The 15,312-nt window shown below is 38.3% G+C and overlaps 1 protein-coding gene across 1 annotated transcript; it reads right to left on the bottom strand.

The window, feature by feature from the left end:
* Positions 1-469: 469 nt before the first annotated feature.
* LOC103506679 (NHL repeat-containing protein 2) lies at positions 470-14,152 on the bottom strand. Its single transcript, XM_026821674.1, has 8 exons — positions 13,812-14,152; positions 7,933-8,167; positions 7,388-7,632; positions 6,950-7,074; positions 5,780-5,991; positions 5,017-5,242; positions 1,372-1,479; positions 470-931 (listed from the first exon to the last, which is right to left on the bottom strand). The coding sequence occupies exons 1-8, from the start codon at positions 14,011-14,013 to the stop codon at positions 470-472; spliced, it is 1,815 nt and encodes a 604-aa protein (XP_026677475.1). The 5' UTR covers positions 14,014-14,152.
* Between the last annotated feature and the right edge of the window lie 1,160 nt (positions 14,153-15,312).

Here is a 15,312-nt window from a genome sequence, read left to right on the forward strand (position 1 = left end):
ACTTGTACTTGCAATCCATTTTTCTCTCAACCAAAATCAGACTTTAGGACCAGGTTCCAATACCTCGTCCAGTGCACAAGGCCATTTAGTACTTTTTCCTCTAGTATTTGATAAATGTTTCCACCATTGATCTTGGTAAAGTGGTACCTACATTAAATCAGTTTGGTGCAAAATCCTTAGGTAGTACCTAGTTATGTAGTTTTTGTCATCATGTAGGTTATCGTGTAGGTTTTTCATGAGGTTTTCACAGCGTATATCAAGACCATGCTATCACACAGTCAAGCTGTATTCCACCACACGCTCCTCCTCCTCCTTCTTCTCCTCCCCATATTTCAGCTCAACACAGAACGTAACTAACTTCGGTATACACGCCGTCTCCGTACACACATACACCTTACACGCCGTCTTTACTGTTAAACCCTTATCCAGGCCGCCATCACAAGGTGGTACCTTCAACCGTAAGCTCTTCTCACAGCGAAACTCTTTTTCTTCTTTGACGTTCGAAAGGCATTCGATCGCTTTTCTCCTCCCCATATTTCAGCTCAACACAGAACGTAACTAACTTGGGTATACACGCCGTCTCCGTACACACATACACCTTACACGCCGTCTTTACTGTTACACCCTTATCCAGGGCGCCATCACAAGGTGGTACCTTCAACCGTAAGCTCTTCTCACAGCGAAACTCTTTTTCTTCTTTGACGTTCGAAAGGCATTCGATCGCGTCGGGTAAATCCACGGTCCACTTTGACGGGGCCCCGTCCGTGCTGATTTTGGCAGTGGGGGGTAGGGATAGACGGAGGGTGAGGTCTAGAACGCCCCCTGTCGGAGGGACGGTGAAGGAACGGGAGATTGTATCTTGAGGTTTGGGGTGAGACAGGGGACTGGACAGGGTCGTTGGGATGGAAGAGGCGGGCAGTTTGATGTTGATCTGAAAAATAATTAAACAAAACACATTTATTTTTTCATTATTGCCATCCCAAAGCAATCACCCTAGTTAGGGCTGATTGAGAGCCTGAGAAAAAACGCCGACCCCGTCTGTACACGGGAAAAGGCTAAGAAAAAGAAGAAGTTATTTTTTTTAAGTGTTTTCAATTCGTTTCATCGCCATTTTTATTTCGTAGCAATAAATTAACAGCTACATTACTAACATTATAGGACTCCTGTGGTCTGTGTTGTAACATGCCCATTCTGTAGTACGTCTATCCTGTAGTGTCCCCCAACAGATGCAGTTGAATGATAAAGAGACTCCCATTTAGGTAGTTCCATTTAGGTGGTGGTTCAACACGAGAACACCAGGAAGTATGTAACTCTAATAAGTAGGTACTAGGTCAGTACAAGAACGCTAGAAAGTAACCCTTAACTACTTACAATGTCTACAGCGAGCGTGTCCAAATTCACTTTTCTAATGAGATGATTATTGGTATCCGCCACATAGAGATAATCTCCACTACTGAATAATCCTCCTGGCTCATTCAGCTGAAAAAAAAAGTACAAGTAAAGGCATACATAATATAAGTAGAATCAATGAGAAAATATATACGAAATAATCAAATTATTATTTATTTGTGGTGATCTACAGATAGCAGAAAAACTATCAGACATAAGCACCTAAGCCACAAGAGCAAATTCTAGAGTTCCGAGTTCGATTCCTGAAATCCAGGAAAAAATTGTTTATAGCGACGCTGGTTTATAAAAATCAATCTTTAACTAAAGTAATGCCGCGACTGGTCGCTACCCTTGCAGATACCCAATTGTGAGTATTGTGACGGCTACATTAGCTTATCAGGCGAGCACATTACACTATTTTTCCTTTCGGAATTTTCACGGTGGGGAATAAGGAAGTGAAACATTGCCTGGCATTGTTCCATTTCCCCATTCCCCACCATTATTTATTTATTTATTTATTTATTTATTAAGTTTCCATTTATTATTTTCAGTATAACTCTCAGAACATAGTAAATATTTTATAAATGGTATACCCATCCGTATAAGCAGAGCTTGTGGCTTGTGCCAACAAATATCATGCTTTCACCATGCTCGTTTGTACTGCATTAGATAGTATGATGCAATGCAATGGACTAGGATAGTTCAATTTCAATAATCAATACCATTCCGTTCTCGAATCTTGCATGACCTATTTCCTGATTTCTGACACAAATTCTCGAGACTTGTTATGTACACAAACCTTCATATTTCAATAATTAACATAATGGGAAATTTCGGAGATGTTCCTTTTCATGGACTACATAAATAAATGTAATAAATTCCTTTTAGCTTTGATCTTTGATAGAGGGATCTTAATAACGGAGGTCAGGCCAGGAGAAAGGCAGCCGTTCAGAGAACGAACCTTACCTATCACCTATCAGGTTAGTTATTGCTTATTGTAAGATAAAGTTCGCCCCGGGCGAAAATTAAATCCGTAACCTAGCGCTTATAGGGCAGGCGAGCTTCCTTGCTAATTAGACTGGCAAAAGAAAATTAATAAATAGAGGAATCCGAGAGTGAGTTAACTCAAAGCTCAACATACCTACTTTTTTTAAAAAAAAAAAAAAAAAAAAAAAAAAAAAAAAAACGCTCCTCCCCCTTCTTCTCCTCCCCATATTTCAGCTCAACATAGAACGTAACTAACTTGGGTATACACGCCGCCTCCGTACACACATACACCTTACACGCCGTCTTTACTGTTACACCCTTATCCAGGGCGCCATCACAAGGTGGTACCTTCAACCGTAAGCTCTTCTCACAGCGAAACTCTTTTTCTTCTTTGACGTTCGAAAGGCATTCGATCGCGTCGGGTAAATCCACGGTCCACTTTGACGGGGCCCCGTCCGTGCTGATTTTGGCAGTGGGGGGCAGGGATAGACGGAGGGTGAGGTCTAGAACGCCCCCTGTCGGAGATTACTTATTCAAGTGGCCGTTCACTCACAAGTTCACTAAAAAATTAAAAATGGGGAAAAAGAAGAAGAAAAAACTCTAATCCTGTGATGTAACAATGTGAGGAGCAATCTTTACTTGGATCTGCTAAGGTCAGATCAGATTCTTCATGCTTCTTTTATGCTGGGATACAAAGAGCAGCAACACTACAAGGCAGGGATATTTCATTAAATTAATCTGGGCAAGGTTTTTCCCCCAATCAAGTACCTAAAGTAAGTCTAGGGCAAATATCTTGGGAGTTTTTCAACAAAAAGGAATATTTACACCCTAAATTTCATGACATGCCCTGCTAGGTGAAAAAAGAAAGATAGCACAGTGCAAAAATTATAGAGAATCACTCATTATCTCTTCTTAAAACAGTTTGCACAACTGCTCTCTTGTGTCTCTTTGGATCTTTTTTATACAAATTACAAAATATTTCTACATACACACTAGGCAAAAGTATTTTACACTTTCTTTGGTTAAAATGACCCTTCTTTAAAACTTACAGTGCTGATAACCCCAATGAACATGGGCAAAAAACAGAGAACCTATCTTCAAGATTAATAAAATGTTAACCTGTATACCTAACTCCTGTATTCTTTGAATTTTTGAAGAAAGAATATTTTTATTGGATATGATTCATTGAAGAAAAAAAAATCTCACAGTACTTAGACCTACATTATCTACCAATACATAAGTACAACAAGATAACACATTGTTGGTAGATATTGTGATGTCTCAAGTAATAGAGATATAAATAGTGACATAAAATAATAAAATTGGAAACAAGTTTTATTTGAATGACATTTGATTATAAGTTCATGAACTTGAACTTCCATTACATTGGCAGGTGGCAGTCAAGCAATGTTTATGCAGTTTATGCCTAAAATAATTTAATACAAATAGCATGACTGTTTTGCAGTTGAATGGGTGACCATATGAGACAACAGACAACACAGGGCACACTCACCCTTAATATAATAATTCAAGAGTTGATTGAAATCCATGCAAAAAGGAATGGCATAAAAGCATGATATGACATGACCTTAACAGTTAAAGGACTGTCCCTCACATTCTCAAGTGCAAACGAAAAAATGTCACACTAACTCAGACTAGGTATAAAAAGTGTCATGCAATCAAAGTAGGTTTATGAGACATTTTTAACACAAACACCAAATAATCTCTGGGGATTCTTCAGTTTCAGAAATAAGAAGCTCAACTTATGCACAAATATCCACCTCTTATCAAAGGTCTTTTAAAGAAACAAAAGAATTTAAAGGTCTTACCATCGTTTCCTGATGTTAAAATGAAAAGAAATGAACAGGCGTTAATGACGTGTACGCTGGTGAAATAACGAGATCACAAGTCATTTTGGTTCGTCCTTTACTCTAGATTCGGTAACAGAAAAGACTAAAAAAAGAAAGTAGGGAATACGTACTTGGTTCAAGGATAACGCAGATTCCTTGATGGTCAAATTCATCCAAGTTTTAGTAAGAGAATGTACAACCAAGAGAAGAAATCGAGAAATGTTTATATAATTATGATAAAATGAGATTTTTTCAAATTTTCGCGCTCCGAAAGTGTTGCCAACTGAACCCTCTCCGATATTCAAGCTTGCCAACTTATTTTTGGAGAAAAATTTTGAAATACGCGGGAAAGTAGGCAGGTAGCTGGTTTTCGTAAAAGATTCCGGGTTTGATGAGGTGTATTTTCCTTTCGGAAACGGAAAAGGGGTTCTAAGGGTTCTTTTTGTTTGTTTGTTTGTTTGTTTGTGTCATGAGAAGTTAGAACTTCGACAAGTGGTTTTTTTTAAATACGCGGGAAAGTAGGTAGGTAGCTGGTTTTAGTAAAAGATTCCGGGTTTGATGAGGTGTATTTTCCCTTCGGAAACGGAAAAGGGGTTCTAAGGGTTCTTTTTGTTTGTTTGTTTGTTTGTTTGTGTCATGAGAAGTTAGAACTTCGACAAGTGGAGGCCTTCCAAGGCCAAAGAAAATTACGTCAATGGAGCAGTTGCAATTGGGAAAATATTATTAATAAAAGGTCGATTCCTACGTAAAAAGTTGTGAAAAATTCGAATCTGAGGTCACTCTCACTTACCCTGGGGTCTAGAGCACCTCCCACCACACCGCTGACTTTGCCACTGGCCAAATTAACACTGCGCACTGCAGAACTCTCACTGTCGGCAAAATAGAGGCAGCCATGTTTCGGACTGTACACCAAACCCGAGGGTTGAGCCAGGCCTGCAGATTGGGGATAGTCGTTGTTCTTGTTTTCTTCGCGACCACTCCCGACCAGAGCCACGACCGTGCCTGATTTGTATACTCTGCAAATACAGAGGGATAGGATTTTCATGACATTACCTACCTTTTTGGACAGTGCAACTGACTGATGAGGATTTTATCCATTGGAAAAGAAAATTATTTGGTACCTAAGTGTGTCAGATAAAGTGTCAGTGGCTCATTCTAATAAATGAAAAAGTGACATAGGTAGGATAAAAAGTTTGATAGAGGGAACAGGAGAAAGCCAGCCATTCCGCGAACGAACCTTATTTGTTTGGGACGAAGTTCGCTCAGGGCGAGAATCGAAACCGAGATCTGGCGCTAACAAAACAGGAGCCAAACCCCCCGAAGATAACTAGGCTGGCGTCAGAGGTCCTTTAAATGGAAACACATCGACCTAACGAGTCCCCTTCACTTGGAATCTTACTTTTAGTTTAACCGTTATCGTGCGTGATATCCGTGTCTTTTTCGTTTCATCTCGTGATATAATCGGCATCGTTATGCCGTAAGGCGAAACCGGTCCTCATCAAAAACAAATAAGTGAAGTAGATAAAGTTACTATCACTTCCTCGATGTCTTACTTTTTCTTCCACCACTCCTTGTCCTTCAGGAAAAGTCCCCAGATCTGATGTGTCCCCGCCATGGCTATAAACAGGACATCCTGATCTTCACCAAAGCACACATCCCAGGGGGAACTGATTGCCTGGGCCGTACCCACATGACCACCACTATAATCTTGGCCTTGTTGAGTCGTACCAGCGACGGTACGCACCTGCTTGGCTGCCAAGTCAATCTAGAGTGAGGAACAATCAAGAAGAATTAGTATTTTTCAATCAAAATGAACTTATTGAAAAAACTTTTTTTTCCTTCCATTTGGACCTTGTAAGTTAGTATTAGGAAGTTATAATTAAGGATTCATAATTAGATTTTTATAATTATCATAATTAGGCACATTTCTTCTTTAGGCACGCTACCGACCAAGCTAACTAGGCTGGCAATGTGCTTTTTTATGAAACTTTTTCTTCAAACTGGACCTTTTAAGTAGTTGTTGCGTACACCTCCTTTTTCCGCACCCTGTACCTCCCTCCTATTGCCTACTACAACAAGATACCTACGAGAACCGACGGAGCACGCCAAACATTAGTTATAATCTGACAATCGACCAAGTAAGACCCCCCTGTATCTCTCTATTTTCTAAGTCAAGTTCACCTCAGTTCAAGACCCATTTGCTCAAGAGAAAATTCCCCCTAAAAATGAGTTTTAAAAACTGCCGAATTTTTTTAGTGACGGGAGTTTTACTCACCATTCGGCAACATGCTACCCATTTACTCATATTATCCTCACCCAGCCTGAGTGCTGAGTGGGACCAGGAAAAGCCAGCAATACTTAATCGTCTAGTGCGCCTAAGATGGTCGATACTTCCGATACCAACCTAGTGCAACGTTGCGTTGCTTATCTTCTGTGATCCATTGAGTGCATGTTACATAATATTGTCACTGGCTAACATACCTACTGACTATTGATGATTTTATTTTATTTTTTAAGACGTTTGACAGAGAACTGTAACTGCTAAGGTCTTATCGTCCCGAAATCGAAGAGAGAAGGAAGACAGGATAGGAGAAAGCCAGCCGTTCCGAGAACGTAATCCAAATTTTGAAGTCAGCAGATAGATCAGTGCATACTGCATGATTGAGGTGGCTAAATGCTTTTTTACACTTTGTTGTTAAGGCAAATCCTTAAATAGAGGTCACTGGTTTCCATTCTGAACACATTACCTGCAAGTCTGCAATGATGATACGATGGTAGCCTGTGTCACTTATGGCCAAGATGTTATGTTGAGTGTTCACTTTTCCAGGATATTTCAGGGGACCCAACCCTGGAAAGAAGAAAAATATTGGATCATTATCATTATTTTTTGAAGAAATTACTGAATTGTCAATTTTTGCATTTGTAAACAACTTTATTTTAAGTCCTTCTTCCCTATTTTTTCCCCTGTCTACAAAGAAAATTTTACTATTCACTATAATACTAACATTTTATGGATCCAAGAGAGACCATTAGTGGCCTTCAAAATTAATTTTGAACACATCACTTCCAAGCTGACCAAGAGAATTCAGCAGAATATGTATGTAGGTATTAATTTTCTACATAGGTAATTTATTAGAAAAAAAAAAAAAAAATGTGCATACCTATAAGTGAAGAAGTGACTTTAATTTCAGGGATCGGCAGCTTGGACAGCTTATTATTTTGTTCCATTAGTTCTATCAGAACCTCTATGAAGATGAGGAGTAATTCTTTATTGCCCTCGCCCTGAAGATGAAGCACAGGGATAGATCCAGGTGCCAGAACAACCAGAGTGGGCCAACAGTTCACGTCCAATTCATTCCACATGTGTCCACTCTCATCATTCACTACCGGATGATTGATTTCATATCTGTAGAATAGTGAAGCAAAAATTAATTAGAACATCCAGAAGACCTTCAGATTTTGAGTCACCCAGAAAACCTTGAAGTTACAGGTATAGCCTTGGTGTTGTAGTGGTGAAGATGCTCACCTGGTAAACAGGAGGACATAGGTTCAATCCCAGCCAAGGTATAGACTATAGAAATTTATCCTCAATATATTTCCAGAATTTGACAATAATAGATGTAGCATACTGCTGCAGTAAAGGGACTTTTCAATCCTATGTGTGCAGTATAAATAAGACCATTATTTACATTAGTTGAAGATATACCTGTGTACAGCTGCCTCAATGTTGGAACTTAATTTCTCATTAGTAAACTTGGCATAGTGAACACCAACCACAACCAGGCCTTTCTCCACAGGGAATTTCTCTTCTATTTCCTTTAGATCAGGAAGTATGTGCATGCAATTGATGCAGCAATAGGTAAAGAAGTCCATGATCACTATTTTGTTCTTCAAATGTGAATTCAGAGACAAAGGTTCTGTGGTATTCATCCATTCCTGTTCTGAAAATAGATGTTTGATACAGGGAACGGTAACAATGGAGAATGGAGGTCATTCTAAAATCGAAGAGAGAAGGAGGACTAGTTAGGAGAAAGCCAGAGAACGAACCTTATGGGTTTAGGATAACGTTCGCCCCCAGGCGGGATTCGAACTCACGACCTAGCGCTTACAAGGCAGGCGCGCTTCCTTCCAAGCTACATGACCAGGCTGGCTATGTACACTTTTTTTCCAAGAAATGAGAGTTTAAAGATCTTGAACATAAGAAAAACCAATGAGACACACATCGCCATTTTAGTGAAATTCATTTCAGTTGAGACTCTATTTTGTTTATAAAATAATGTAATAGTCCTACATACTGGACTCCGCACACAGGAATTTCGTCAGAAAAGAAACCCATTTCAATGTAATGTACCTACTACCTACACAAGTACGATAAATTTTTCCCTAGGGCGATCTCTACGCTTCATACATATAACTTTCCTCACTTACCCTGGGGTCTAGAGCACCTCCCACCACACCGCTGACTTTGCCACTGGTCAAATTAACACTGCGCACTGCAGAACTCTCACTGTCGGCAAAATAGAGGCAGCCATGTTTCGGACTGTACACCAAACCCGAGGGTTGATAATTTCATTATAAAAAATAGGTAAATGTAATAAATAGAAAGAACGTGAATAAAAATGAGCATAAAATAATAAAAAAGTTTTTGTATACAACTACTATAAAAAATGGTAACTATCTGGGTATTTATAATAGCAAAATAATGTAAACAGCATTTACCCATTTACACTATGGGTCGAATGGTTGATTGACATTTGACAAAATTGTTCCATATTGTAAAAGAATCCAACATTTCATCTCTTGTTTAATAATGTGCGTAAAGTAAAATAATTTTATGTAAGGGATACATACTCGTATGTTACAATGTCAAAATAAACTTACCAAAATAATTTTAAAAGGCACCAAGTTGGCTTTTTTTGTCTTGAAATTAATTTTAGTTTTTTAGACGTGACACTGACGATATCACAATAGCTACAGCATGGTAAACTGTAGCAGTAAGTGCAGAAATTTCCCTGGCTCAAAGTGTATTACTACCTTTCTAACAAGCGGGGCCCGTCCCTCCGGGAATTTTTTGATCTTGGTTAAAGATAATCAGTATTTATGTACCTACCTATTTTATTTAATGATACATATACTCGTATGTTACAGTGTCAAAATAAACTCACCAAAATAATTTTAAAAGGCACCAAGTTGGCTTTTATTGTCTTGAAATTAATTTCAGTTTTTTAGACGTGACACTGACGATATCACAATAGCTACAGCATGATAAACTGTAGCAGTAAGTGCAGAGATTTCCCTGGCTCAAAGTGTACTACCTTTCTAAAAATGAGTTTTAAAAATTGCCAAATTTTTTTAGTGACGGGAGTTTTACTCACCATTCGGCAACATGCTACCCATCTACTCATATTATCCTCACCCAGCCTGAGTGGGACCAGGAAAAGCCAGCAATACTTAGGCTGTGTTTATGTACTGGGCTAGGATGAGCTCGGACGACGTGAGATAGCTGTCCCGGCGGCAATTTTTAAAATTTATTTTATATTTATTTTTGTTTGCTTTGTAATTCGCTTGTTTTTAATAGCTAATATAAATGAAAAGTATAATATAAACGTGCAAACTAAAGATAAAAAGTAAAAAATGAATTCAGATTGTACAAGTTGCGGAAAAAAAACGTCCTTTACTCTAGATTCGGTAACAGTAAAGACTAAAAAAAGAAAGTAAGGAATACGTACTTGGTTCAAGGATAACGCAGATTCCTTGATGGTCAAATTCATCCAAGATTTAGTAAGAGAATGTACAACCAAGAGAAGAAATCGAGAAATGTTTTACGTTTGTTTGACCACTTTTACAATTTTTTTCTGATAATGATAAAATGAGATTTTTTCAAATTTTCGCGCTCCGAAAGTGTTGCCAACTGAACCCTCTCCGATATCCAAGCTTTCAATCAAAATGAACTTATTGAAAAAACTTTTTTTTCCTTCCATTTGGACCTTGTAAGTTAGTAATAGGAAGTTATAATTAAGGATTCATACTTAGATTTTTATAATTATCATAATTAGGCACATTTCTTCTTTAGGCACGCTACCGACCAAGCTAACTAGGCTGGCAATGTGCTTTTTTATGAAACTTTTTCTTCAAACTGGACCTTTTAAGTAGTTGTTGCGTACACCTCCTTTTTCCGCACCCTGTACCTCCCTCCTATTGCCTACTACAACAAGATACCTACGAGAACCGACGGAGCACGCCAAACATTAGTTATAATCTGACAATCGACCAAGTAAGACCCCCCTGTATCTCTCTATTTTCTAAGTCAAGTTCACCTCAGTTCAAGACCCATTTGCTCAAGAGAAAATTCCCCAAAATTCGGGCATCCCTGTAAGTAGTTGTTGCGTACACCTTCTTTTTCCGCACCCTGTACCTCCCTCCTATTGCCCACTACAACAAGATACCTACGAGAACCGACGGATCACGCCAAACTTTAGTTATAATCTGACAATCGACCAAGTAAGACCCTCCTGTATCTCTCTATTTTCTAAGTCAAGTTCACCTCAGTTCAAGACCCATTTGCTCAAGAGAAAATTCCCCAAAATTCGGGCATCCCTTCCACAGTCCGTGCCCTTCTCCCTAGAGTTACCGTTACAGTAGTAATAGCATTAAGGAATCATAATTAGAATTACCTCTCGTATGGTATGATTGTCTGTATCTGCCACATAGAGAATGTTTTCATTTTTAAAGGTCAGGCCTTGGGGTGAGTGAAACTTGGCGTTTTCAAAACTGCCATCCTGATAGCCACTCTGCTTTCCACCGATGACGTACTTCACGTTTCCCTGTAAGAAAACAAAAAATCGTAGATGTCCTCAACTCCTCAGACATTTCTAGACATTTTTTTTTTTCTTTTCTTTTTTATCCAAATTTTCAAGTCAGCAGATAGATCAGTGCATACTGCATGATTGAGGTGGCTAAATGCTTTTTTACACTTTGTTGTTGAGGCAAATCCTTAAATACCTAGAGGTCACTGGTTTCCATTCTGAATACATTACCTGCAAGTCTGCAATGATGATACGATGGTAGCCTGTGTCACTTATGGCCAAGATGTTATGTTGAGTGCTCACTTTTCCAGGATATTTCAGGGGACCCAACCCTGGAAAGAAGAAAAATATTGGATCATTATCATTATTTTTTGAAGAAATTACTGACAATTAAACAAAACACGTTTATTTTTTCATTATTGTCATCACCCTAGTTAGGGCTGATTGAGAGCCTGAGAAAAAACGCCGACCCCGTCTGTACACAGGAAAAGGCTAAGAAAAAGAAGAAGTTATTTTTTCAAGTGTTTTCAATTCGTTTCATCGTTTTTATTTCGTAGCAATAAATTAACAGCTACATTACTAACATTATAGGACTCCTGTGGTCTGTGTTGTAACATGCCCATTCTGTAGTCAAGTGTTTTCAATTCGTTTCATCGCCGTTTTTATTTCGTAGCAATTCGTAGCGCCGTAACAGCTACATTACTAACATTATAGGACTCCTGTGGTCTGTGTTGTAACATGCCCATTCTGTAGTACGTCTATCCTGTAGTGTCCCCCAACAGATGCAGTTGAACGATAAAGAGACTCCCATTTAGGTAGTTCCATTTAGGTGGTGGTTTAACACGAGAACACCAGGAAGTATGTAACTCTAAGTAGGTACTAGGTCAGTACAAGAACGCTAGAAAGTAACCCTTAACTACTTACAATGTCTACAGCGAGCGTGTCCAAATTCACTTTGCTCTAAGTAGGTACTAGGTTAGTACAAGAACACTAGAAAGTAACCCTTAACTACTTACAATGTCTACAGCGAGCGTGTCCAAATTCACTTTTCTAATGAGATGATTATTGGTATCCGCCACATAGAGATAATCTTCACTACTGAATAATCCTCCTGGCTCATTCAGCTGAAAAAAGTACAAGAATACATAAGCAGAATCAATCAGGAAATCTTTACGAAATAATCAATTGAAAATCGAATTATTTATTTGTGGTGATCTACAGATTGCAGAAAAACTATCAGACCTAAGCCACAAGATCAGATTCTAAAGTTCGATTCCTGAAATGCTAAAAAAAAAAGAAAGAAAAAAAAAGTAGCATTATAGCTACGCTAGTTTATAAATAAATAGTCAATCTTTAACAAAAGTAATGCCGCGACTGGTCGCTACCGTTGAAGATACTTAATTGTGAACGTTGTAACGGCTACATTAGCTTATCAGGCGAGCACATTACACTATTTTCCTTTCGGAAATTTCATGGTGGTATTGGTGGGAGCTAAGGAAGTGGAACATTGCCTGGTGCTCTTCCATTTCCCCATTCCCACCATTATTTATTTATTTAATAAGTTTCCATTTATTATTTTCAGTATAACTCTCAGAACATAATAAATATTTTATAAATGGTATACCCATCCGTATAAGCAGAGCTTGTGCCACGGATGGGGAACAAGCTCTGCTCTGGATGGTGGTGGGAATTACCACCTTGAATGCCGGAAGGAAAATATAATATACCTTGACAGTGATGGGCAAAGTGCGGCAGGACCGCTTCTCAGCATCTATCTCCTTGATCTTATGATTGTACGAGTCTGCTACATACACCTTATTCTTGTCACCGCTCCAAGTGACTGCCAGAGGGTGCTGTAGCTTAACATTGAGGCCCACTCCATCCTGGTCTCCATACGCGAACAGATTCTGAAGAGGAGAATATAGAATTCAATAAAGCATTTATTTTGTACAAATGTACGTTTGCTTTTTCTTTTCTTCCTTTCTTAAATGATCATTAATTTTTTGTTCGAGAATATAGATTAGGTAGGTCCAACCCAAAAGGTTTGATAGAGGGAACTGTAAGATTCTGATTAGGAGAAAATAGATTATTAGGTAGTTATAATGGAGCAGTTGCAAATGGGTAAAAATTATGAATAAATGGTCGATTCTTATGTAAAAAGTTGGGAAAAATCCAAATCTGAGGTCAAAACTTCGAAAAAAATATAGATTAGGTAGGTCCAACCCAAAAGGTTTGATAGAGGGAACTGTAAGATTCTGATTAGGAGGAAATAGATTATTAGGTAGTTTTACTTAAAAGATGTTTGATAGAGGGAACTGTAAGATTCTGATTAGGAGAAAATAGATTATTAGGTAGTTTTACTTAAAAGATGTTTGATAGAGGGAACGGTAACAATGGAGAATGGAGGTTATTCTAAAATCGAAGAGAGAAAGAGGACAAGTTAGGAGAAAGCCAGAGAACGAACCTTATGGGTTTAGGATAACGTTCGCCCCAGGTGGGATTCGAACTCACGACCTAGCGCTTACAAGGCAGGCGCGCTTCCTTCCAGGCTACATGACCAGGCTGGCTATGTACACTTTTTTTCTAATTACTGTACAAGTACCTACATATTTTACACTAGTAATTTCGTAAGCCTCATGTGATAATGACTTAGCCACCAAAGCTTCAAGAACTACACTGAAATAAGATATCTTAGAAATCTGTGACTGTTCCTTTCCATTTTAACCTTCAAAAAGCTTACAGGAAGTGGAATCAAAAAGTCCCTTGTAATAATTTCTACCTGGTAGGAAGTCACTGATCTTTAGGTTGGATGAATTCGGAAGAGCAGTTTTAGTTAGGTAGTTGTGAATTAGCTTTTTCTTGGATGCAATATCTTTGGTGTGTTGAAGAGATTCTGAGAGAGACATTGAGTTTTCCAAAACCATGGCCATATTCACTGACTTTTTAATAGATCCTAAGTTTCGAGACACAGTATGCCCCATTAATATGAACTTTAATTCATTGGTATAAAAGGACGAACTAAAACCTTAAAAGAAACACAGATTAAATCAAAATTTGACTGATTACTGAATTTACAATTTACTGATAAGTAAGGTTTTTGATAACTTTCAACTTTTTTGATTTTGAAATTTGAAATGTTTACTTTTTCAGGTCGTTGAACTTTTGAAATTTATAAACTAGTCTGTGCATTTTTTCACAGGGTTCTGTATGCGTGCGCGTTAATTTTTATATTTTTGCAATAAAATTTAACATATTATTTAATTATTTCTATTGTTTTTAACTGCAAAGGTAGAGTTTTTCATTTGATTTTTAAATAAATCACATCCCAAAATATTAATTTTGTCCCTCGGTCTCTTTAGGACCCCCCATCGCTCATTCTTGTAAACGAATCTTTATTGCATAAAACACAGACCTATTTATTTTTCCCCTCCAATGCATAGCCCAGCTGCAAGCTGCATTATTAACCCATAAAACCCATTGAACTTTTCCAAGCTTTTTATAGGTACCTATCCAATGGCTTTTTCCTCCCTCAAAGCAAATTTACACTTTGCCGACATTTGACATTGCACATCAAAAAATAATTTGGCTTCAACACATATTCATAACATTTTTTTTTAGAGGTTAGATATAGTATAGAGGGAAACTGTAACAAAAGTTCAGCCCGGGAGGGAATCGAACCCCTGACCTAGCGCTTACAACGCGGTGATTGATTAAAAAAAAATCGAAAATTTTAGCCAATCCAGATAGTTTAATGGTTTAATCCGAGATTTAAATTTAAATCGAGTTTAAAATGTCATTTTTTGGCTCATTCTAATAAATGAAAAAGTGACATAGGTAGGAGACATAGGTAGGATAAAAAGTTTGATAGAGGGAACAGGAGAAAGCCAGCCATTCCGCGAACGAACCTTATTTGTTTGGGACGAAGTTCGCTCAGGGCGAGAATCGAAACCGAGATCTGGCGCTAACAAAACAGGAGCCAAACCCCCCGAAGATAACTAGGCTGGCGTCAGAGGTCCTTTAAATGGAAACACATCGACCTAACGAGTCCCCTTCACTTGGAATCTTACTTTTAGTTTAACCGTTATCGTGCGTGATATCCGTGTCTTTTTCGTTTCATCTCGTGATATAATCGGCATCGTTATGCCGTAAGGCGAAACCGGTCCTCATCAAAAACAAATAAGTGAAGTAGATAAAGTTACTATCACTTCCTCGATGTCTTACTTTTTCTTCCACCACTCCTTGTCCTTCAGGAAAAGTCCCCAGATCTGATGTGTCCCCGC

This window comes from Diaphorina citri, unplaced genomic scaffold (assembly GCF_000475195.1).
Source record: "Diaphorina citri unplaced genomic scaffold, Diaci psyllid genome assembly version 1.1 scaffold254, whole genome shotgun sequence".
NCBI classification, from domain to species: domain Eukaryota; kingdom Metazoa; phylum Arthropoda; class Insecta; order Hemiptera; family Psyllidae; genus Diaphorina; species Diaphorina citri.

Excerpts from the sequence above, each read along its gene's own strand:
- LOC103506679 (XM_026821674.1), bottom strand. The coding sequence starts at position 14,013 with ATGGGGCATACTGTGTCTCGAAACTTAGGATCTATTAAAAAGTCAGTG. Across the intron at positions 7,633-7,932 it reads ATTGAGGCAGCTGTACACAG|ATATGAAATCAATCATCCGG; the intron begins GTATATCTTCAA and ends ACTATTCTACAG. Across the intron at positions 5,243-5,779 it reads AAGGAGTGGTGGAAGAAAAA|AGTATACAAATCAGGCACGG; the intron begins GTAAGACATCGA and ends CTGTATTTGCAG.